The sequence below is a fragment of the Calidris pugnax genome, unplaced genomic scaffold (assembly GCF_001431845.1).
Source record: "Calidris pugnax isolate Ruff unplaced genomic scaffold, ASM143184v1 scaffold138, whole genome shotgun sequence".
Taxonomy (NCBI): domain Eukaryota; kingdom Metazoa; phylum Chordata; class Aves; order Charadriiformes; family Scolopacidae; genus Calidris; species Calidris pugnax.
The window spans coordinates 783,609-808,204 of record NW_015090858.1 but is presented as its reverse complement, the minus strand read 5'-3'; the positions used below and the strand labels follow the sequence as shown (position 1 = coordinate 808,204).

Genomic DNA, 24,596 nt, shown 5'->3' with positions numbered 1-24,596 from the left:
TCAGGTAAGCGCCAGTATTAACCCAGACCGTGACAATAAGCCTCAGGCAATCATCTCGGTCAAAATGCAACATGGACAGCCTTCAAAGATAACGCATGCTGGACCACCAGAGGTGATATAACCCGGCACTACTCCCATTTCTACTGAAACCATAGAACAACTCAGGCTGCAGAATCAATCAATGAGAATAAGGCTTCTCAAATCCTAGAGAAGATCCCTCCTTCCACCCTGCAGTACTTAATCATTATGGCCAATAACTTACGATACACACTGCATCCTTTATGGTTCAGGTGTCAGCTTCAAACATGGACAGCCTTCAAAGATAACGCATGCTGGACCACCAGAGGTGATATAACCCGGCACTACTCCCATTTCTACTGAAACCATAGAACAACTCAGGCTGCAGAATCAATCAATGAGAATAAGGCTTCTCAAATCCTAGAGAAGATCCCTCCTTCCACCCTGCAGTACTTAATCATTATGGCCAATAACTTACGATACACACTGCATCCTTTACGGTTCAGGTGTCAGGCTGGGTCTTCCACCCACAGCTTCGGAAACCATAGAACAACTCAGGCTGCAGAATCAATCAATGAGAATAAGGCTTCTCAAATCCTAGAGAAGATCCCTCCTTCCACCCTGCAGTACTTAATCATTATGGCCAATAACTTACGATACACACTGCATCCTTTATGGTTCAGGTGTCAGCTTCAGAAGGAAAACTAGCTCCTGGCACAAATACATTAATCCCTTCACATTTTTCTTGAAGATACCACATTCTACCTGCAACTCCCTTTTCCCCACCCCACAATAAAGCTCCCCTCTAAACAGAGGAATTTACACCACGTTGCACTACAGTAAAGACTCAGAACTTCTATTCATCTTTGTGCAACCCCAGCCTTGCCAACAGCAAAGAAACCAGCTACATGGAGAGATTCTTTCCATTACACCTTGTCCCTGTAAACCTCCTCGTCATCTCCAAGATGCCAAAACTGCTCAAGGTGGGACCTTCTCACTCCTCCCACACACACACATACACACATCTCATCCATCACCCTTAACTGCTCAAGGTGGGACCTTCTCACTCCTCTCACACACGCACATACATACACACATCTCATCCATCACCCTCATTTCCAGCTGCATCTTGAGATGACTGCAGGAATTTACGTCTTTCTCCTCCCCTTCAGATTCTTCAGAGGCAAATTCTGTTTCATGATAATAATTCTGAGGAGATGGAAGGTAGAAAGAAATATTTTGCTTTTTGAGCTTTTGCAAAACTTTTTCTTTATGAAAAAAATAAAGTCTCCCTTTGTATTCAGACTGCCTGTGGGCAAAGGAAACCTTTAAAGCTGGGCGCTTAAATATGAGCAAATTGCAAACTAGAGCATATTGACTTTAAATGAGCACTGTGCTAGTTTTTATCCTCTGGCTGCTTCTAAAATGGAGATGTAGGGTGATATAGCACAGATCTGCATTCCTACAAGAAAAAACTATTGTTAGCAAGAGACTGTCTTAAGCATTAGAAAGAATAAAAGCTTGCAAAGTTCAAGGCAGATAACCCAACACAGACAAGTAACCAGACCCATCTTCTTGTGTCTCCCTTCGTGTCATGGGAGCTGCTGAGGGGAGCACGGGAACGGAGAGGACAGCACGTCATCTAGTTTACTCTTCCCTGAATCAGTTTAAGGAGGTGTTTTTTTGATCTCCAAAACCAGCACTTTCTTCACATTGCTAACTTGGAGTTGTCATGAGCTAACATTCATGTAGAAAAGATGCAAAGGTTTTGTTATCCATTTTTAGTTTCCATCATTAAGGATTTTAGGTCATCACAAATTGCAGAAACTGGGACACATAGCTCTTTCAACCACCTTCCTCTGTGCTCAGCTTCTAAGCCAGTTTTTAAGATGCTCTTTTGCTAAATACATTTCAGCATCTCAGATTCCAAACAGAGGCAGGTAAGCCTCATTGTTCACAGGGAAACACAAGTTGCCAGAGCTGGAACATGACACACCAATGAACAACCCTACCAGGAGTTCCCTGCCTGCTGGAGGTAGGCAATCCCAGTTTAGAATAACACACACTCCTTACTTTACATTACGAGGGCTTTCAAAGCAGAGCAAGCAGACAGTTCCTCTTTTCCTACCACCCTGGCCAAGGCCCCATGGTCCTTCCCATCCTGTCAAGCCAGAGGATATTCCCCAGCAGAGGAGGATGCACCATGCCACAGCAATCACTGCCATCAGTGTACTGGGGAGACCAAACCTAAAGGGAGCTTCTTTCCAGTCCTCTTCAAGAGGCAACCACTGGGATCCTTGACAGCTCCTGCAGGTTGTCTCCCTCCTCCTGCTGAAACACTCCAGGCACCACAGGCCGAAGGAGAGGAACGGTGCCAGGGAGCACCAGGGGCCATTAGCTCCCCGAGGGACATGGCACTGAGGGGATGGCTGGGATGGGGTCCACTCCCACAGCACCCCAAGCAGGAGAGACCCGAGATGGTGGCCAGGCCCAACCAAGAGGCAGTACAGGGTGATGAGGGAGGCTGGTCAGGATGGGGTCCAGTGACAGCCAGGCAGCCCCACCAGGACAAGGCTGGGTTTGGATCAGCAGGGTCCAGAGCTGGGTATGGCTATGGCCCAGCTGGAGACAGGCAGTCTCCAACATGGCCCATGCATGGGCTGAGCTTAAGTAAAGCTCCCAGGTCTGTAGGTGGAAGCCCCACATGAAGCTGGTCAGGGCCACTGAGGAATCCCCACTCCCCACAGGAGCGCTCCTGCAATAAACACACATTTCAAGGTGATTTCAAGGGACTGGAGCAGCTCTCTGATGAGGAAAGGCTGAGACCTGGGGCTGTTCAGCTAGAGAAGAGCAGACAGAGAGGACCTCATCAATGTTTACCAGTATCTAAAGGGCAGGTGGCAAGAGGATGGGGCCAAAATCTTCCCAGTGGTGCTCAGCGACAGGACAAGGGGCAATGGGCACAAACTGGAACACGGGAAATTCCAACTCAACATCAGGAAAAACTTCTTTGAGGGTGGCAGAGCCCTGGAAGAGGCTGCCCAGAGAGGGTGTGGAGTCTCCTTCTCTGGAGACATTCAAACCCTGTCTGGACACAATCATGTCCAACTTGCTCTGGGTGACCTTGTTCTGGCAGGGGTTGGACTGGATCATCTCCGAAAGTCCCTTCCAACCCCAACCATTCTGTGATATATCCCCCCCAAATTGCCAAGCGTTATCCATGAGATCCCTTTCAAATAATAATCTAATAACCCTTGGCTCCTTCCAAGAAGATTACAAAACACCACTAAATTACAAGAACAGATTCCAAGCCAGTTAATGCATGCTGTGTCGGGAATTACGGCTTTTCTCCCTGCTTTTTTTAGTACAAAATGAATCCCATCCTGTTGATCTGTGCTTGCATTTCCACCATGGTTTTAAAAAGACAAGCTATTTAAAAAGCAAAACAACAATCAATTTATCCCCAGCCTGTAAAAGTTAAGTGCAGATGAAACAGCTAAAGACCTTGTAAAATAAGAATCATAAAATAACAGTAATTTTTGTTTTGTTAAAAAACAGAATGATTTACCATTTAGGGCACATATCTCCTAGGGCTTATTTTGCATTAGAATACTACAGCTTCTATAATCATCACCATTTCAATTCCTAGAGTTATATTTCCATCAAAGCAGCTACTTTATATCTTTTTTAATAAAAGAATAACCTCCCCCAGGAGAATCAGACATCCTACTTTAAAGCAGTAAACAAAGTTCTTTATTCTCTGCCTCTGAAACAATTTAAACCAGCCTGGAAATAATACAAAATTGCAGGAGATGATTACTTCCACTGAAACAGTCCGTCTTCAAAAACACTGAAAACATGCACATCGAATCCTCATTCTCCCAGAGATACCCTTTGTTCAGCAGATTGCAATTCAGGCTATTCAGGCTACTGCTCTCTCCAGGCTACTGTCAGATACCAAATTTGAAGGTTTTTGCAAAGCACAAAGGCTGGATTCTCCAGCAGTGGACATACTTGTCCTCACTCAACCCCAGCACAGACAAAGCTCAAGTGTATCAACTGCTGTGAAACACATCACAAGTCTGGGCATAATTAATGGCACTGGACAACAATGCTAATTGAATTAAATGTGGATTCGCTCTCCTCCTAATACTCTTTGTTTAAATTACTTATTAAAGCTGCAATCTCTGCAAAACATAACATTATTTATAAGTTCAAAGCAGGCAAACATCAGCTTTGTCACGGTCAAGCCTCACGCCGGCGTCCTGCCCCCCTGTTCTCCTTCCACCTTCGGTCTGGGCCTCCAGCTCCCTCATGGCCCCATGTTGGCTGTTTGCTGAAGGCGGGTGGAGGAGAGAGGAAGACAAAAGAGGCAAGTCTGTAGGAATACATCAACCCAACAAGGCTATCTCAGGATCTGCATCACATCGGCATCCCCATGGACACCAAAGAGGAAGAAAGTCACTGGTGGAGTTCATTAGACTTGAGGTATTTGTAGCAGACCTCTCTCCAGTCTGGAGCACCAGAACACCAAAAAGCACACTGAACAGCCCATCCCAAAACCCAGGCAGCATCTAACAGTGAGAGAGAGTTTGCAAGAGAGGCAGTGATTTGAAGATGGGAATATATAAATATCTAGTTTGCTATATATAAACCAATCTCCGTTTCTCCGGTTAAATGTCATGTGAAACAAAACGTGCTCTTTATATATATAAATATATATATCTATGTATATATACAATGGATTCAGCTCACTTCAATGTGAACCCAACCACATTAACCCACGACAAGTTCGGGGCTCTGTGAGAGCCCTGACACAAGCTCTCCCCTGGGGCTGGTCAGTTGGGAGCAGAGGGAAAGGCCCAGCCCCAGGTGCCAGCGGGCTGGCCTGGCATGGGCACCAGAGTGAACTCAGCCACACACCACAATGCACTAACTGTTTCCCGAGCACTTACACGCTTCCTTTGTCCTTTAGAAACACACACGACAAGCAACTAACAAATAACGCCGAGAGCATTTAAAGCACCAAGGTTAAAAAGGAACATTTCAGCAACTGGGGAAAAAAAAAAACCCAACCCTCAACTACCAAAGTTTTGAAAAGCCACAAAGAGCAGCTTTTTTTGCAAGCGGGCATGGTAATTCACCATCTGAAGGCATCACACCTTTCAGGGAAAGCAAGAGGCGGAGGTGAAGGAGAAGGAATCAAAACCCAGACAAGGCCCATGCAGTAATAGTCATCCCTCAAGTGCTGCGGGACACACTGGGGTTCTGTTCAGCCACGCGGTAACTGCCCATCAACAGGGAAACCTACAGTGCTCGCCCAACGGTCAACAAAGAGGGCTTTTATGCTATTTTAAACAATCTGAAGTGTCTCAGTTAATGGAAGACCGGGCAATTGGCCCTCGACTATTTCTAATTGACTGGAATGATGGATGAAGCTAAAGGGAAAGCTGACCCACTGAACTTTTCCATACAAAGCTAGAAAACTGAAGGAGATTGTAAACAGTTTATAAGAACGAAGAAGTGGGAGAGGCAGAATCCCAGAGGCTTTGCTCCTCTCAACCTGCTGGTAAGTAAGTTGTTTCAGACGAAGGAAAACAAAGAGCTTCAACTCAGAGCAACAAACAACAAAAAAAATATGGGGAAGGCCTAAACAAATAGGGTATTTTCCCATGCTCTCCTCCCCTTTCTCCAGGAGCTACTTAGCTCTGCCATGCAAGCTGGGCCTTTGAATCAGAAAGGGCAATTTGTCACTTTGACAAGCAAGACGTCTCTTAGGGCTCTGTATTGCCTTGCCCTGCTTTTCAGATTGACTGGGTGTTAACCAGAGATGTCAAGACATTACATCTCCGTCAACTTCAACGGATGTGACAATATATGCTTAAAACGTAGGTGTTAATCAGTCCCACTACACCAAAGGTAGCGCTCAGCAAACCACGCGTGCCCACTGACTCTCAGAACAAAACTATCACTAGGAGCTTTTGTACTGCAGAAGGGCATTACAGCTCCTAGGAGAGAAGGACGAGGATACACATCTTCCAGGTAGGGACAGGGAGGCATAACAGGTTCAAATCCACAGCATCTATCGTCAGGCAGTGTACGGAGACATCCAAATGCACAATAACTTAATTCTTCCTCTTTAGTCAAAAAGAATAGGAACTTCAGAAAACGGTTCAGATCTTTCCAGATAAAAATCACCTCCTTGGACACATCCAGTTCTTGCTGTAGATTCTGCAGAGCAAAGACACCAAGCACTTCAAGGAAGCATTAAAGCTGGGGGATGAACCCGGGACTCAGAGCCTGATGGAAGAAGCCTGTGGTAGAACCCAGAACTGGGTGAGGGCGTCACAATTCATCATTCAGACCATTAGCCACAAGCCCTGTTTCTCCCCCGGTGGTTCAGCAAGATGGAACAGTAGAACAGAAGCATAAGCTGTTATTTTTAACATGAAAATGATAAAGGCAAAAAAAAATTAAAAGAATGAACACCTGGCACACACAGTGTTAGGGCTAGCACTATTTCTCTTAGCTGTCAACAGCACGGCTAGTGTTTATCTGGAACGGTTGCCCACTAGGAAACCATACTAAATGAGCAGGAAATGACTGTTTCTCACCAAGATTTGTACAGAGAGTTCAGTGATTTGCCAAGCTGCCTCCCAAAGGCAAACACAATGCAAACCTGCATGCCTAATCTGTGACCAAACCCACACCAGATCCGACTTGCTTCCTCTCTGGAGTCTTTCAGATGAACTAACCAAGGCTAAATTAGGGAGATTTTCAGTGGGATGGGGTTACATCATGGGTTACAATTTTCCAGCAAGCTTTTTCCTTCATCTCCACCTGCTGCCTCTCCAATGCTGGCACCAGGGGCGGTGGGGGATGACTCATTCCTATGTTCCTTTCTGCGAGACAGGCATCCAGCTTTCATTGCTTCTCAGCCCCACAGAGTTTGGGTTGTAAATTAATTACTAGGTATCAAGTCCAGACACTTACATGCACATAGGAGTCAGAAGTACAAGCTACGTCCTTCATCTAAAACAAAAGAGAGAAGGGTCAGTTTGGCAGGGCGCAGCAGCAGGTCTCCAGGCTAACACACACACACACACACACACACACACACCCCTACTCCTACTGCTATAGAACTACCTTAGAGAATTGCTTTTTTAACTTTAAGGCAGACGCAAGCCATCTCTGCATTCTCTGGATTGTGACTAAGACTGAAGATTATTTGGGTGCCCTAGCAGCCATATCACATCACCTTAGATTTAACTAATCCCCTCACCCACCCACAATCTTGCCTGTAGATTTGAACTACGGAACAAAAGTGCTTTTTGTGGCAAAAGACACTGCCACAGCACAAAATGCAAAAAAAAAAAAAGCTTTTATAATCTTGAGGGAGGCAGAACAAACAGATCACTGATGAATTTTTAAGCCCGCATTCCAAGAAAGCCATTTCTTAAATAAATTATTTCTCATTCTAGGGAATACAAAGTGATTGACAATAAATCTAATCACCCGTCTCGTAAGGAATGGGCTTGCCAATGTCTCCCACTATGAAGCACCAAAGCAGGTTTGCTTGGCACCAGGACAGCAGGATGGCTTCAGTCCAAAGGGCTCCCCACGAGATTACCCACCTTAAATCACAGTCCGATTCTTCCCTCTGCATCTCACCCCCTTCCCTCCCAGCCCTAACACACACACCACCCTCCAAATAAACCTCCAAATAAACCACGGCAGGAAACGTGTGAACAGCCTCTAACAGAGGCCCCGCTCTCAATATTTTTAACCCTGGGGAGCAAAAATGTGATGGCAGGAACGGAGCTGGGCGGGAGGTCTCTGGCTGAGCACAGCTCCATCTGAACACCAAAAGACACAAACAAGCCAACAAAGCCAGAGGCCGCTCTGTTTGCTGTAAATCTTCCAAATGGAAGAGATCCCAGCAGAAGGACAATTTTCCCAAGCGCGATGCAGTTACTGTGCTATTTTAACTCCCCAGGAGAGCTCACCAATGGCTTCCCCCCCCCAGGAGCCCGTTTATTTCACACGTTCTCAGTTTATCTCGTAAGACCGAGCGTACAACCCCGACTTGGACACGGACAGTCCTCACTCAGAGTGGAAAGACAGCAGCCAGACTTGCTAAGCCAGCGTTAAACTAGCAATAAACAGCAGAAAGAGAAGAATTAAGGAAAAAAAAAAAAAAGAAAAAAGAAAGAGAGCAGTTAGACATTAGGGAAATGCTGAGTAAGAACTTTTATCATCTCTATTTGGCACCTGCATGGTCACTACCAGGAGAAGCTGCTCTGCTCCCCTGTCCACAGCTGGGAGGGATGCGACACTGCAGAGGGCTCAGAGCACCCCAAAGAGAGAATGTCCCTCATCCAGCCCCTAGGTTCAAGCTCTTCACCTCAAAAACAAGGCGAAGGGACAATCTGATTATGGGTCTACCACCGAAAGGTGTAAGGGAAAGCTGATGGAAACCCTTCAGCCTCACAGGCAAAAGGTTTAACTAGTCCCAGTGCCAGGAAGCTGGGGCTGACAAGACACAAATGTCTTGCTTTAATTTTTAGACAGCAAGTGTGAGCAGTGCAAGTAAGAAAAACCTACATGCTAGAATTCTGCTAACCACTCAACAGGTTGGGCCTAATTAATTTTAAGAATCATGTTCCTATTTAATCAGAAGCCTGATTATAGAGACAGGCTCACGTTCAGTGACTGAAGGAGGAAAAAAAAAAAGAGATAAGGACCATTTATCCAGGCCCTGTCACCTAGAAAATTGATGGGAAACCACCGAGTCCATTCAGTGCACAATAAGAATGTTAAATATCGACAGTCAGGCCATTTAGCACGGACAGCCATTCCTGCATGATGAGCATGGATCTCAGACAGGAGAAGTCATTTAAGCAAAGGTGGAAGTCACTCGCCCAGAGGTAAATATCTTCACTAGTAAAGTAAAATAGCTCTCCATTTCTTCCTTAATTGTGTTTGGTTTTTTTTCCCCTCCATTTTACAGCAGCTGTGGCTAAATCTGGAAACATGCAGCTTCCCGCGAGCCCTCCCATCGCACCGCGTGTGCAGTCAGCACTCCTGGATTAAAACATTTGAATTGCAAAGTCCCATCACATTTGCCAACCACCCAATTATTTACATAGTATCTTTTCTGTATTATTATTTCTGATGTGCTTTTGTTTGGCACTTCACAATGGAATTCAAACACGATAAAGATTAAGACAAGACGCAGCCCTGGAGCTACCAATCTCAGTCACTTCCAAGCAGGTTCTGGGAGAGCCATTTCTCAATTGAACACACACAGACAACAAGAAGAGATCACACGGGATGAAATGAAGGACATTAACAAGCATCAGTCTGAAAACCAGATTCATGCTCCGAAAGCTGTACTTCCCCACAGCTGGCAGACAAGCTGTGAGATGGCTGTTCCAAGCCGGGGACAGGACAGCTGTGTTTCAGCTCCCACTCCTCGCTCTTGCTTTATGCCAGGAAAGGGAATATTCAATTTTTTCCAGAGGAGCCCTGCCAAGCTGAGGCTGCAAATAGGATACGGCGTGTTAGTAAACTTCCAGCCAGCCTGCTCCTAGCATGGCCAGAACTCCCCAAAGTGCCTTATTCCCTGCGTCCAGGCTGGTGGCAGGGACCACCCTGCCTTCATGGAAACCAGCCTCCTGTGCTCACCTCCCTTTGGCATCTCTACTATCCTAACAACAATAACACTGTTCTGGCAGAATATGAGGCATGCAGGTACCCAGCCTCATCTTCTCTCCTTTATATAAAAGGAACTACTTCCATAAGACCCACCCCCACTACTTCAATTTTGGCAGAAATGAAGTGGTTCTTACAGTGAAACTCCCCTAAGTGCATTAGAGGAACGAATTTCTCTGTGAAGCATTGGCAGCCCTTGTATCATCTGTACACACAGCTGTCCTTCTCAGGGTTCAAATGAAGATGTTTTATTTTTCTTCCAACTCGTTGCAAACAATCAAAGAATAAACAGCCAGTCATCCCACCCACCTCTTCTTGAGCTGTCGGACAGACTCACTCAGTACAAATTTAGCAGCAGTGAATCCCCACCAGTGATGAACACCTGCAGAAATTCACACTGGAGTATTCATTCTCCTTTGGCTTCCAGCTTTTGGGTTTACCCTGTTCCTAAGAAGAGAGCGATGCCTTTTAATTCTTCCCCAGTCCCCAGCAGCCCAAAAATACCTCCAAAAAGGAGGAAGAGTAAGAATAAGAGTAAAAATGGGAAGAGTAAGGTGTCATGTGAAGCCAAATCAGTGGCTTTTACACACACACAAAAAAAAAAGTGGTAGGAACAGAGGGGGGAAGGGTATGGAAGTAGGAGAGAAATATCCCAGTCTTTAATTCCATCACGTTAACACCGCTTTGGCTCATGGTATAAATCTTTTGATGAGCAGTAGCTCTCTCCACACGCAGCAGTATATTAAGATGCTTTTTTAAGGCTTTCCAGACAACACAATGTCATTCCTTGGCTCCTCACGCAGTTTGCCTCCACTATGGCTCTGTTGCTACGCTCTCGTTAGACGCGGATCTGCTGGTACTTACTGACAGGGAAGAGATGATAAAATACAAGAAACCTGAACACCAGCCCAGCATTCGATTTTGCACCCGTGAATGCTCCCAAGCGACAGTCCAACACCTTGCTTGGGCCTCACTGATCCTTCCACAGACCATCAGGATGAACTGATTGCACCCGAGATGCTCCATCCTGCCCCTGGAGCCATTCATCTGGGAAAAGGAGAGGAAGGGTCTTCCTGAGACCAGACGTGCCCCGACCCACCTCCCACAGCAAACACCCCCCGCAGGAGCTCGGGATGGGGCAGGAGCACAGCCCCGAGCCACAGACACCAGGGGAGCACGACAACAGCACAGCACAAAGAGGGAGCCAAATTAATAAATCTTGCTTACAAGGGCTGACAGCGAGTCAGGGAGAGGGAACGGAACCATCTCGCTCTTTGGGTGAAAACAAAGATATCCATCCTCGGTGGCAAATGCTGTCAAACACCAATGAACACTTCACACACCACAGGCAAAAACCAGCCTGATTCTGCACTTAATTCAATTATCCAAGCGAACAGTGACCAAACACATCAGCATTTACAGCTTCCCACCAGTTATCACTTCACACATGCAGAAATTAAATCAACTTCTGAAGAAGGAATCACCAGCAACTCTGATCACAGGGAAAGAACCCAGAAAAATATTTTTGCCATGAAGTTTAAACCAAGAACAGCTCCATTTAGAAAATTAAAGGAAACCTAAGGATAATCATAACATTCACTTAACAAAAGCCACCGACATATCATAACAGTCTCTTAGTCTACATCTAAAATGTGTTTGGAAACCCAGAAAATACACTGGAAAACGTGCTCTGAATACCCTCAGCAGTAGCCGTTGCAGCTATTCTTAATCCTGGCTTTGTAAACTTTGTAGACATAATTCACTGTGCTTTCGGATCCATAATATTTTGCGAAGCGCTGCAGTTTGCTGGCTTAAAAATGGGCCCCGCCAGCTCCCGGGGTGGAAAGATTCCTGCTGACTTCATGTATCATTTCATTGCACTCATCAGGGATTAATAATTTTCCCTGCTGAAGATATAGGCTGCAAGCACTAAGTAGAAAAGGTTATACATGTGTCTGAAAAGCACTGGTGACATTTTGATAGGTGATATTTAACTACCCTCATAAAGACATTAAATATAAATTGTACTAATGAAAAACAGCGTTCTTCATTAAAAAGTGAAAAGCACATAAACAAGCCAGCAGTGACTGAACACTGCATAGCGCTGCTTAGAACATTGAATCATGTTCTGAAATAGCCAAATTATTTCTTATTTATTTACTATTCACTATTTATAGGTGTATTCAGAGAGATTTTCCTTGAGGAAGGGAGACGGGGCGTGCGGCAGCTGCTCTATCACACTGATTTATCCATGACCACAGGTATTCAGACATTAATAAAAGATGCTTCATTCTTAACTAATTAATTTCAAAAAATCTCAAGCTTTTTGACAAGATGCTGAGGTAAGTCCTTCTCTAACCTGCTGCTCTTCAGCAGATGAGACATTCAAACCGAGGAGTCTATTTCCCCTGCCCAGCCTGAGCGGCCGGGACGGCACCGACGGGCACAGCTCCTGGGGGTGGCTGGGGAGGGCACAGCACGAGGCTGCTGCCCAAAACAGTCCTCATACCCTGCGTGTGGCCATGCATTCTGCCAGCCACCTACAGCACATTCACAATTAATTTTATCTGCTAGAGAAGGTTAAGTTGTCCCATACTCATGATGCTTTGAAAGCCCCCAAAGAAAAGCCGACAGCAGAAGCCACAGATGCACACAGCGCACGAGCACTGAGAGGCACTTCACTATTTCCTTTGTGAAGTTCAAATAAGATAATTAAATTTGGAATATTTTGGAAATCTTACTGCTTTTTAGAAGACACGATAAAATTGCTTTGTCATCATAAACACGTTTTACACCCAGAACTTCTCCAGAAGAAATCAAGATCAGCAGACAAACCGCTTTGCAGACTTGAACGAAGAAATTTCCCCTCTTTTTCACGACAGTTGCACACAGACCACAAGAAATGAGACCATTTTTTAAATGGGAGTATTTTATGTAATGAGAAGAACCCAAGAAACCATGAAGAGAGACAAGCTCAAGCATTTCTGGCTCAATCCTCTCCAGTAAGGTCACATCTCAGCCCCTTCTGAGGCACTGCTGTGTTCTGCAGTGAAGGTGAGACCATCACAGGGCACTTGCATTCTGTATCTTTATACAGCAGGCAGAAAGCAGGTAGCGATACAAATTCACATAATTAGTTCAACGGAATTTTACACAGGTAAAAAACCCCAAAACTTCAGAACAAATCACTGAGCAAATTGCTTCAAGAACATTAACTTCACACCTGCAGCTACACCAGAGTAGGAGAAATCACCAGCCAAATCCATTGCTTACAGCATTAAGCAGCGTTCTGCAGATTCAGCAGCCAAGCAAGTTCAAATGGTCAGCAGCAAATAGCTTTTGTAAACCATTTCTATCTTGTTACTACTAAAAAAGATTCAGAAGAGAACTAACTCATCACCAGGACCGGGTGGAGAGATTTTTAGATCCCCACCATCAATCTCCACCCTACAACAGAGGCACTAGTTTACGGGTCTCTCCTGGAGCTGTGTGATCTTACTGACAGACCAATGGACTTTTTTTCCAAAGTCAGATAAATTGAATGGAGGCTCGTAATCCCGCCGATGGCCCTGCAGTGCCTGTTAATGCTCTGTCAGTGCGGTACCACGCAGGGACACAGACACAGCTCTGTGACATTCAGAGGAAGGGGCTGACAACACACTACCCATTCGTGCCACAGCTCTGTTTCCACAGGGTATGTACATCCTTCTGTACATCCTTCCATACGCCAGATCAGCTCTGCTGGGAGCTGCTCGTTCCTCACACACCCCACCGACCGAGTGTGATTCTCCCAACAGAGAGACCGGGAGCTGAGCTGGCCACAGGGCAATGGGGAACACCAGCAAGTGTTGACATGGGGTGTATGGAGAAGGCTGGTGGCCATGGGATAGCCCAAGCATTAGCCCCAGTCTGCTTTTGTCACCGCCTGGCAGCAGCGGAGCCGAGGAGGTGCCCCCAGCCCATCAAGGGAAACAACAAGTGACAATTCAGGGAAGGACGTTGGCTCTCTGGTCGTGCCTGCAGAGCTCGGGCCAAACTGCAGATGTGCTAAAAGGTTCTCCCCAGAGGAAAAGTGTTTATTAATTAATACCCATAGAATTAATTGGTTCCCCATATGCTCTGCTGTGTTTCCTAGACTGCAGCCCTGCTGATACTACTGAAAGGTGCCAGCTGTGGTGACTGCCCGGGAAGTTCATCAGGACACTTCCGTCAATCAAAAACCTAATTTGTGTTTTTCTTTTCACCAAATTCTAAAAGTGTCCATCTATGTGAAAGTCATGGAAAATGCATTTAAAATCTCCAACCCATAATCACTTAAAAAAAAGCCAACACATACTCTTTACTTCAGACAGAAGCGTGGCATAAACAGAAAGGCAGCAGGAAGATGCTGAGCCACCAGCTCTTCTACTGCCCATCACCTGGTGCTCCTTTCCCACACTCACCATTACACTCCTTCCACCCATCTGTTCCTCGCAGCTGGTGCCACCGCTACCGAACTCATCCTCACATCCACCTTACCCTTTCATCAGTGCAGGAGTGGTATTTTTGGATTCTGACTACACCTGGCACAAGCCTGTGCAGTGACATCATGTTTCCAATGTTATCAATCTCATTGAGACTTCATCCATCACACACCAGTGTCAGCTGGCAGGGCCACGGGTCTGCTCATTCCTGGTGGGACCTTCATCCCTCTCCAGCCCGGCTGCAGGAGCAGAGGAGGGAGAGCAGTCCTACAACCATCCTCTTGTTGACATGTGCTAGCAGGGGTTGTGCCTTCTCATCCAAAAGGACAAACTACTCACTAAGACCTTCCTTCTCCACTGTGACACCACTGCTCCTGACCCCCTGGACTCACCTGCAGAGGCCAGCAAAACCCCCCGTCAGCTGAAGGGAGGGCGAGCACCCTTACGGCAGCCTCTCCAGCAGATTCAAAGGCCTTTGATGTTTATTTAGTCCAGGGCTCCGATTTCAGCATTCCCTCACGTACACAATACCCACTCAGAAACCTGAACACCAGCAGCTGTAATTACCACACCCAGTGGTGAACCCAGGCTGCAGCAGCAGCACCCGTGATGCTGCCCCAGATCCCTTCAGAAATATTCTCAAGTTGACATCTATAGTAGAAAAGCTGTCCCAGCTAAATTAAAATATTGCATTCCGAGGTTTTGCTACCATAAAGAAATCATTTAGAAACTTCTCTTGCAGCATCAGCAAGGTCTTGGGTGCAGCCACACCACCACACTTAGATCTCAAGAAGAAGCAGCTGAGAACAACCACGCTGTAGAACCTTAACAAGACAATTCTGCTGCAGGACACGGTTAAAGCACATCACAAAAGAACCATTTATCAATATACACAGCTGTGATTGCAGTGGGTTCCAAATTAGCTTCCTACAGAGGAAGATGTCACCAGGTCATGCTGGAGAGAGGCTTAAAATCATGTTCCTAAATCAGAGGCCTTGCTAATAATCATTTCGTTACAAGTACATGATAACCAGAAGATAAATCAGAGCTACCTTCTGAGAGAAGGCTTGCTGTGAAGCAGCCTGCAGAGGAGAGTCAGCAGGACCCACACTACCGGTCTGCAAAGGCATTTTCAGTTTGTAGGGGGTGTCCAACAAGCCAGACTTGGGTGAGTATAAAACACGAGCGCCAATCGCAGCGGTTTGGAACGTGGCAAATGACCAAGGTGGGGAGACTCCACCTGTCTGGGAGAGTTGTTTCTGGAAGATTTGCAATGCCACATGGAACCAGGTACAACACCTCTCAAAGCTATGAACCACTCCTCTTTAATTCAGAATATCTGCCCCATCTGATGATTAAATCCTTTGACGTTTCATTTCGGAGGAGGTATTTCTCTTCCAGATGTTAGTAAAAAGCATACAACCACAAAATGATAAATGTTTGCTTTCCAGCCACTCCGACAGAGAACAATCCTACACAGAGGACCTGAAGGAGCAGTAACCACAGCACCCACAACATCATGTCAATAAAACCTCAGTAACCCCTGGCGTAAGCTGCTCCTCGAGGCACCTATTTGCTCTTCAAGGATTCAAGCTTCAAGGGCTCTTTTCCACGCACTTCACTTTGTTTTGGTTCACCACCCTGCAGGCAGATATGGAAGACTTCAGAACACATTTGCTGTCCACCTGGAAGACATTAATCATTAATTTCCAAGTAAATCAAATATAGACACCTCTTGGGCTTCCCTCTGTTTCTTCATTGCTTTCTTTACAGAAAAAAAGAACAGAAACAATGTAAAATCCAGCTAGAGATATTAAAAAACTGCAGTGCTTTTTAAGCCTCAGCACAATAGCTGGGGAGTCAAAGGTTTTAATCAAAAAACATGGATTAGGAGAAATGATTTCAAGTACAGGGAGTGCACGCCAGCTCAAATCTTGTCTGCTCTTACACAAGGTAACCATTATACAGGGGATCAACGTGCAAATATTATTTTAACCGGGTTTTCTATAAACCAGCCTAGGTGAGAAGGTGTGATTTGCAGGGCCAGGTTCACCCCCAGGAGCAGAGAGGCCAAGGAGCTGTAGAGGTCCCTGCCAGCAGAGCCAACGCAGCAGGGGGGCAGAGATCACACCCCCCCAACAACTCCCTGCCCAGACCTTCAGAAGGTGCCATGGTCACTGTCACGTCTGTGGGGCAGCTCTGGGACCGTGACACACAGCCCAGAAGCCAACAGAGCAGCCGGTGGGACCAAGCCATCACCCACTGGTCTCTCTACTCGCAAAAAGGAAAATATTGTTCAGATTTTTCAAGACAGAGTTAAAAGGAGCTTCCCACAAAGATCTCCCCAGACAAAAAGCGCCGGTGACTTCTTGCAAGATATAAATACACCAAATACTCTCAAAAAAAGTTTGACTCTAACTTTCGCTTTCCCAGACAGGTTGTCAGAAGAGTTCTTGATGTCTTTTGTAGCTGCACAGCACCTGGAGGCTGGCTGCAGGAAAGCTACAGCTTCTCACAGAGACTCCTCATGCAAATACACTGGTCCCAAAGGAAAACAATGCTCTTTTGAAATAAAATTAAACCACTGGTAAAGCAGAGCAATTACCCTGGAGTGACGCCACTTTTAATAATAATAAAACCCATGCAAGGACTTCTGTAATATAGAAAATTTACACTGGAATAGACCTCACAGAGCAGCGTGGCTACACTGCTCAGGAAAGGACACGGGAATTCTGCCAGAAGTCCCAGCACAAAAGATTCCCAGTTTAGGATCCAGTCACCGGGTGGGAAGTATCTGGAGTCCTACAGCTGACCAGAGGGTACCAGAAAGAATCCACAAGCACCCTTGTGCAAGCAGAGTGCCCCAGGGAGAGCAGCCCTGCTGGGTGAGGGCTCGGGCATGAAACCAGCCCAGGGGAAAGAAACAGCAGCTCAGAGAGTGGCAACACCACAGCCCAGCTCCTACACACACTCCAGCAGCACCTTGGAGTCCTGTGTTAGGGACACACTCTAATTAGACAGTAACTCACAGATCAACATTTCATGAACTGATGATCTCTGCTACTCTATCAAAGAACCTGAGGATTTTTTGACATTTAAGACAACCAAGGAAGTATTTTCAGAAGTTGCACGTGAGTCAGAGTCTCTGATGCTCCCCTCTAAAGGAAGCAGACACCAGTGCTGTCTCTCCAGTGAAAGCCACGCTACATCTTCTCTTTGTGGTGTTTATTCATTAAAAAGAAGAGGGAAAAAAAAATCCTTTTTGCTGGGGCGCAACTAATGGCAGAATGAACTACCTCATTCATCTAAATAAAGTCAGCTCTAAAACCTGCAATAACCATTTAATTGCCTACTTTGTTAATTATTTCACTGTTTATCTAATTCATTATGAGCATCTAAATAATAAGCTCATTCAGCGTAAGCTGAGATCAGAGGCACTGAAGACACCTTCTGCTCATTGTGGGTCTGTCCCCTGCAGCGTTATCGGGTTTGTAACCCCCCGAGGCTGCTCCATCATTCCACAGCTCAATACAGGCAGCACCAGGAAAGCTTCCCCTCTCTCTCTTCTAACATCACGTCCTCTAGAGCCTTTGTGTGGACCTTTGGGATGGTTACCTCCGATTTTCCAATTTTATTTCGGCAAACAAAAGGTCGCCATCCAGCACAGACAAGGACAACGTCCCCCAAGGGAGGGAACACGGGAACTGCTCTGTTATTAATCCACTTTCCTTTTCCTCACCTGCTGCCTTCCAATTCATTACTTTGCATACAGCTGCAACAACAACTGCTCCTGCGAAAAATCAGGATTTCTATTAATACACAGCGGTGCTTGCTTGGGAAACAAGCACAACACACCTTCGAGAGGGCGGGAGGAACCGCAGCCGCACCTCCCGCACGTCCTCCATCGTACCCCCCACACCGTACCGAGCTTCAAAAGGGGCAGCACTTCTTATTTCCTTAAGACAAAGTGCATTTCACCTTTCAATGCTTCACTGCAGTTTGGCATTTATAAAGCTCAGAAGACAACCGCCCCTTTTCTGACCGTTTTAACATCTGATTAAGTGCCCCCCGGAGCTGGGCACTTTCACCCCTCTGGAGCCGGTGACCACAGCTGGCACAGGGCTGCCCAAGAGCCCGGATAACATCTGATTAAGTGCCCCCCGGAGCTGGTACTTTCACCCCCCTGGAGCCGGTGACTGCAGCTGGCACAGGGCTGCCCGAGAGCCTGGCTCAGCAGCTCCAGCACCCTTCCACTCCTGAGGAATGATCCAATCTCCAGGGAGAGCACCATGGCTGGAGCCTTTTCCTGGGTGAGAAAAGACTGGGAGCCTTTTCCAAGCCCGTGGCAACTCCACTGCAAGTGGCCAAACACAACTGGAAGACATCAGGACAAAGCCCGGCCACGCTCGAGTTCCTACCCAGGGAGTGGTGCTTTCCTCAAGTATTTCCAAACAGCGGGCAGGGTGGGGGGTGGGGGGGGTCAAAGCCTTCAGTACGAACTGTTTATTTAAATAACTCCTTTTAATTGTCCTTCTTCCCGTAGCAGATTTCAGCCATGGACTCACTCGTGCTCTGAGAAGGGGTATGTACCATTGCGACTGCAATTACAGCACAGCCACTGACACCAATCTCTCCATTTCTGAGACAAAAGCTTCTTAAGCTAATAATAAATTAAAGCACTGAAAAGCAGTGAAACTGACTTTCCATTTAGCAATAGCAGAGGAACTGCCAAACAGTTTACTCTCAGCTGTTTACCTGAACTGCTGCAGATCATCCCAGCAGGCACCAGGGATCCCGAACTGAAGATTTACACAGGAGACAAACCCCAATATTGTAACGTAGCAACAAAAATGCTACTGTACAATGTATGCAAGCTTTATACAAAACAATATGCCCTTCCAAGAAATTACAGTAATTCGGGTATGAGAGAGTGAAAAGACTTAAATCTGGCCAAATATTGTTAGGACAGCCAGGGCAGATTTACACTGCACACCAAATGCCAATTAAAAATATTAAACAAAAGCCAATCATCTTGGTCTGTTAAATTTTTGCCTCCCGATTGCAGTGTTGGCACGTTATTTAGAGCAGCTGTGCTATTAAAAAAAAAAATAAAATCTCTCCTGCACACACCCAATTCTGTGCAGATCTCTGACCCCACAGCAAAGGACTTTGTGTATGTTTAGGCCAAGAAAACCGACTTGCCCAGTGTCACAGATTCTGCAGGGAGAGGAAAATCCAGCCACAGCACAACTCTGTGACAGGAACACGCTCAGGAGCCAGGTCTGGCTCACACAGCCAATGCACAATTAAATATCAGGCGAGCAAAATGTTGGAAGGAAGAGAAATTCCTCAATTGAATGTCAAACTGGGATAAATAAACCACAGTGACAAGTGGCATCTTTGAATTACAGCTCCATCACAGTTAAGCCATGGATTCTCTCTTCCAAAAACCTGTTTTTTCAACAACTCATGGGATTTACTTTCAGTCTGTTTCTTAACACCTCATTTAGAGGATCTTGGAGCAACCTCCAACAGCCCAACACTGCAGCAGCTCCCCCAGAAGGGAAGGCCCAGCCGGGCAGATGCTCAGTGATGCACCCCGTGATGCAGGACACCTTTCAGCAGGAACCTTCACCATCACCCAACCGCCCCGGCTCAGACACAGCTCCCCAACACCCCTGTCATTGCTACAGGACAGATGAAGGAACACATTGCTTCAACCAGGATAGAGCCATCATAAGAAAACAAAAGTCAGAGGAAAAAAAAGAACCCAAACAACTGGAAGCTTTGATAATTTTTTCCTGAGTGTTATCCTACTCTCCCCCACGAATGAAGTGGTTCAGGAACTCACACAAACACACTCAAAACACATATTTGAGAAGACAGAAGCATATAGCAGAGTTTGTCCTGGAGGCACAAAACAGAACTGGGTCAGAAAATTGGGTAACATTTGACTTGCTCAGGCCAACACGCTCAGGCAGAAGCTGAAGCTGTGAGTGGGTTGGGGCCACGCTGGCTCCAGCCGCTTCCTCCTGCCCGACTGCAGCACCAGTGCCCACGCTGTCCCCTTCCACACTCCAAAGAGGATGTGCTTGGTTTCAGCCCCTCACGTCTGCACACACACAGCACTGTCCCCCCTTCACCACCAGCAAAGAGGAAAAACCCTTCCATAACCTTTTGCTGAGTGTAACTGAAGATCAGCAGGTACTTGCCGGCAGACCCACAGGCCGAGCAGACAGAGGCCACCCCAGAGCAGGCTCTGAGTCCCCTCTCCCACAACACCCGAGTTCGCCTGTGCCAGTGTCACCAGGCAGGTGACACCGTGCCGTGGGGATGAATGGAGCCCCCAGCCTCCCAGCCTTATTATCAAACCAGTCTGAGTCACACCAGCATCTCACCAGACTTCCCAGAATGGTTCACCCCGCGCTGTCTTACCCATTCCAAAATTCACACAGCTCCTCTGCTGCTGCAAGGTGTCCCAGGGCTAAAAATGTCCAGGTCTGTTCCTACCCCCATTTCTCTGTAACAGGCTTTCTAGTCCCTCCTATTTTGTTTTTTATTTTTCTCTCCCATAAGAGGAAAGAAAGATAGATTTATTCCTCCAAAATTGTTGAATCAAGACAGCTGAATAGAGAAAAAAATAGAAATCAGTGGGAGGGGAGCAAGAGTGGATAAACAGGGAGGTGAAAGCACAAGGGTGGGACCCCGCTGGGAGCCAGCGTAAGAGCTATTAACACCACGCAGTGAAAACCCTGTTTAGACAAACCCTGAGGACACACATCTGGATGGGATTGACAGGAGTGACCTTCTACAAAGCAGGGACAGCACCAGCTCTCCACCACCGCAGGAGGTGTCCTAAAGACAGACCCTGTTTTCACTCACGTTGTAATAATTCAACCACCTTCCAATAATATCTTACAGTTCACAATCACCACCTTCTCTACATCCTGAGAAGTTCAGAACCAGCATTCATTTTAAAGGCTGCTGATTTCACAGAAGAGGAAACTGAGGCACAGATTAGCAACAGGTCACCCACCCCCCGTGTCCCCCAGTACCTCCCCCCAGAGCTTACGGGACAGGTTGGTTGTCAGCAACGGCAAGGAAGGGCTCATCTCAAAGTGCACCAGTGTCCAACAAGCAGACTCCTGTCTCTCCCATCATCCAAAGAGCAGACTCCAGTTCTTTAACTTTTCAGGCCACCAAAGAGTTGGGCTGATAAACTTTGTTCTTTTTGTGCGGCAGAATTTGTGAAACGTCCCACAAATAGAAGGGTGCCTCTGGAACTCATTTATCAGGAATTTCAGCAATGCTGCACACAGATGTTGCCTATCACTGCGGGCTCCTGCTAAAATGCTAAATGTTGTTGGACTCAAATATAAAGGATTTCACAGGGGACATTGAACTGCAGGACTCCCCTGGCCACGGGCTGCCATTCCCTCTCGTGGCAAGGAGAGCACACCAGCATTAGAGTGAAATGACCAAAGCAAAAAGCCCTGCAGCCCCCTGGGCTGGCTGGCACAGGCTGGGGCCACCAAGCCTTTCCCCATCTCATCCTCTTTCCCTCATACTTTTTTCCTTCCATTTAGCTACAATTCAGATGGTTTTGCTAAACTTTTCCTAAGCTTTCCCCATGCCAAAAGCACTTGCTGCCCTCAGCATCTAGTCAATTCTCTTAAAATCCCAGCATCAGCCACCCTTTCTGTACACACAGAAACCACAGCGGTTCTAACCTCCTTCGCTATTTTCAAGCAGAGTTCTTGTCTGCTTTGTTACTGCCCGTCCTACCTTAGCACCTGATGGCCAACATCCCTCTGCTCCAGTGTGTGCCCCAAGTATCACCCTCCCACGCCGTGACCGAGACCCCAGCACCTCGACTGAGCCATTTCTTACCCCCCTTCCACATCAGCCCTTTACAACCATCGGATACGACTCGCAGGAGCTCTGCCTCAGAGGTTTTATTGCCAGCCCCGTTCAATCCAAGGCACCGGGCCAAAATAAACCATCTCATTTATTAGTCCTACAACCTACTGTTCACCACAGCCATTCTTAGCATTCCGGGGTCTTCTCTGCACCGAGTTCCAGGGACCACTCACTTTTGGAGAGGGGCAGGGAAGAGGACACAGCAGTGGGACCCAAGGCTCCAGCAGTGGCATAAAGGGGAGCCTGGGAATAGGGATGTAGAGCAACTAACCCCATGGCATCCCTCTGTAGGGGCAAACAGACATTTATCTTCTTCACAAGAAGATTTGTGACCTGTAGGTGTTCGATTCCAGGTTATTTGTAGAGTCTCAGTTCCAATTCCACAAAGTCTAACCTCAATTTTTTTGCCAGAAGTTGCTCTATTAATAGCAGCTTCTTTCCCCCTGGGAAGAACCAACACAATCATTTCCCAGATTCTTTAATATGGGCTAACAACAAAGTAAGGTAAAAAGCAAACAACAACAGAGACAACAATCCAGCTTAGGGAAGGTCCTGCCTTTTAGCTGGCAAGTGAGAGCTCTGTATCTGCAAAGGCAGATTGAGTGTCTCAAACACTCCCTGTCCCACATTTCATATTCCTACACACTGAAATTCATTCCACTGGATTGAAGTCCTGCAGTTCAATCTCAACTCTAATAGGAACTTTTCAAGTATTTTCTCCTCTTCCAGATCATCCATGTGGTTTTTAAAAGCCTCTTTCCTCAGAAAGATAAAAAAGTTCTCCTCTTCTCCCCACTGAAGCCAGCTCTACCTCCGAATCTCAAACCCTGGTTCTTTACACTGACACAAGAGAAGCCCGGCTCTCAAACAAGCACAAAGCCTAAACAATTCTCCCAGTCACATGAACACGAATCCTGCTGGGACAAACAGCTGGAAAGCACAGCACCACTCTGGAGATCTTCTGGTCTTCCAGCCAATTCCGACTGTCTGTTGTACACACACACTTCTCTTCGTACTTCTTTTTGGAGCTTACCAGCTCTCTCCTGCCTTCACTTCTGGGCAAAACGACTTTTTTTTTTTTGTCCTTTGCATCCTTGCTGCTGATCTCTGTGTTAATTAATCAATAGATGTGGTTCCCTACAAGCAATCATTCCTTGTTACGACACGGCGCTGGTCTGGCCATCTGCTGTGCTGGTGGGGCTGGCTCTGCAACACCCTCAGCCTTCTCCAGTAAAACCAGAGCAACCCTTCTCCACCCGAGCCATCCACACCACTGCCTTGGCGTGGAGATACATCCCAGGCATCCAAAGAAAAGGTTTCTGTGTTGGAAGGTGGTTGAGGCTGCACAGAGAAACCTGCCCAAGCATCTCCCTGTGCTGTGGGAAAGCCAAGCCCGGAGCAGCCGGGACCGACAGACCGACAGCCCCAAACCAGCTGCCTCCAGCAAAGAGCCCTTTTGTTGGTCAAAAGGGTGGCTTTACAAATAAGTTATTTATGTAGCGGTTGAGTGATACCCATAAAACTTCTCTGAGCTGATGCAGATTAAGTAACTCATGAGACAGCCCTAGTTTTACAGGCTTGATTTTTCTCAAGCCTAAAGTGTTTCACTCTGGTTTACCAGGCACCACTTTCAGAAACACCCCAGTTCTGCTGACACCAGGTATTCCTCCCACCAGCGTAAGCAAACGTGCATCTGGGAGGAATACAATCCTTTCCAGCACAAGAGCAGCATGTTGGGGGGATTGTTTTCCCTGTTTCTGAATAGCAAAAAGAAAAAGCATGTATAGTTTTCTTTCAAAAGGACAGTTGAGACCATTTCTGCTGTGTGCTTCAGAGACCTTTAAAGGACATTTTACAATTTCAAGGCAAAGCATATTGGTCTGTCAGGGGGAGGGAAGAGGAGGGAAAGGGGAAACCAGTTTCATTTCCCCTGCTCATCTGAACACGCATCGAGTGAGCCTTTCGATAACCTCATAAAAATGTGTAAGGCAGAGAGAAGTAATTTAGGATGCATTTAGAATTTATTGACTTGGCCTGGTCATACATTTGATAACAGATATTGCTGTTGGTATGGCAAGTGGGGAAAATAAAATTAAAGCTGAACTGTGGAAACTGGCAGGCTTGCTCTTAAACGGAGCTTCAAACCAAACCAAAACAAAAAATCCCTGACCTCTCTTTGGAAAATACACTCTTAACCGCCTCCAAATTAGCCATATTTCCTCTAAAGTAGTTTCTCAAACCAAAAATGGGCTCCAAACCACTCCTGATGGCAGACACAAGATAGAGCAGTTCAAGGCAAGTCATTCACCCTTTCTTCCTCCAGTCAAACATGGCCAGTGGGAGCTGCATGGACGGGAGAAGCACTGGGAACTGCAAACTGAGAGCAGCCTCCTCTTTCACATCCTTCTATGTCAGTTTGGTTCTGCCTCATTTATTATTGAAATACTTGTAACTCTGGTGGTTCTATGGAAGAGCTTCAAA

General features: G+C 46.5%; 1 protein-coding gene across 4 annotated transcripts in view; it reads right to left on the bottom strand.

Moving 5' to 3' along the window:
• The window catches only part of ARVCF (armadillo repeat gene deleted in velocardiofacial syndrome), a 249,277-nt gene that overhangs the window by 88,752 nt on the left and 135,929 nt on the right, over positions 1–24,596 (bottom strand). For 3 of the 4 annotated variants that reach the window (XM_014943992.1, XM_014943993.1, XM_014943994.1), the window contains one exon: positions 7,012–7,050. The exons of the other annotated variant lie outside the window; for it this stretch is intronic. In XM_014943992.1, coding sequence (XP_014799478.1) covers positions 7,012–7,050 — 39 coding nt within the window. The remainder of the gene's footprint in view (positions 1–7,011; positions 7,051–24,596) is intronic. 4 annotated transcript variants of the gene reach the window in all.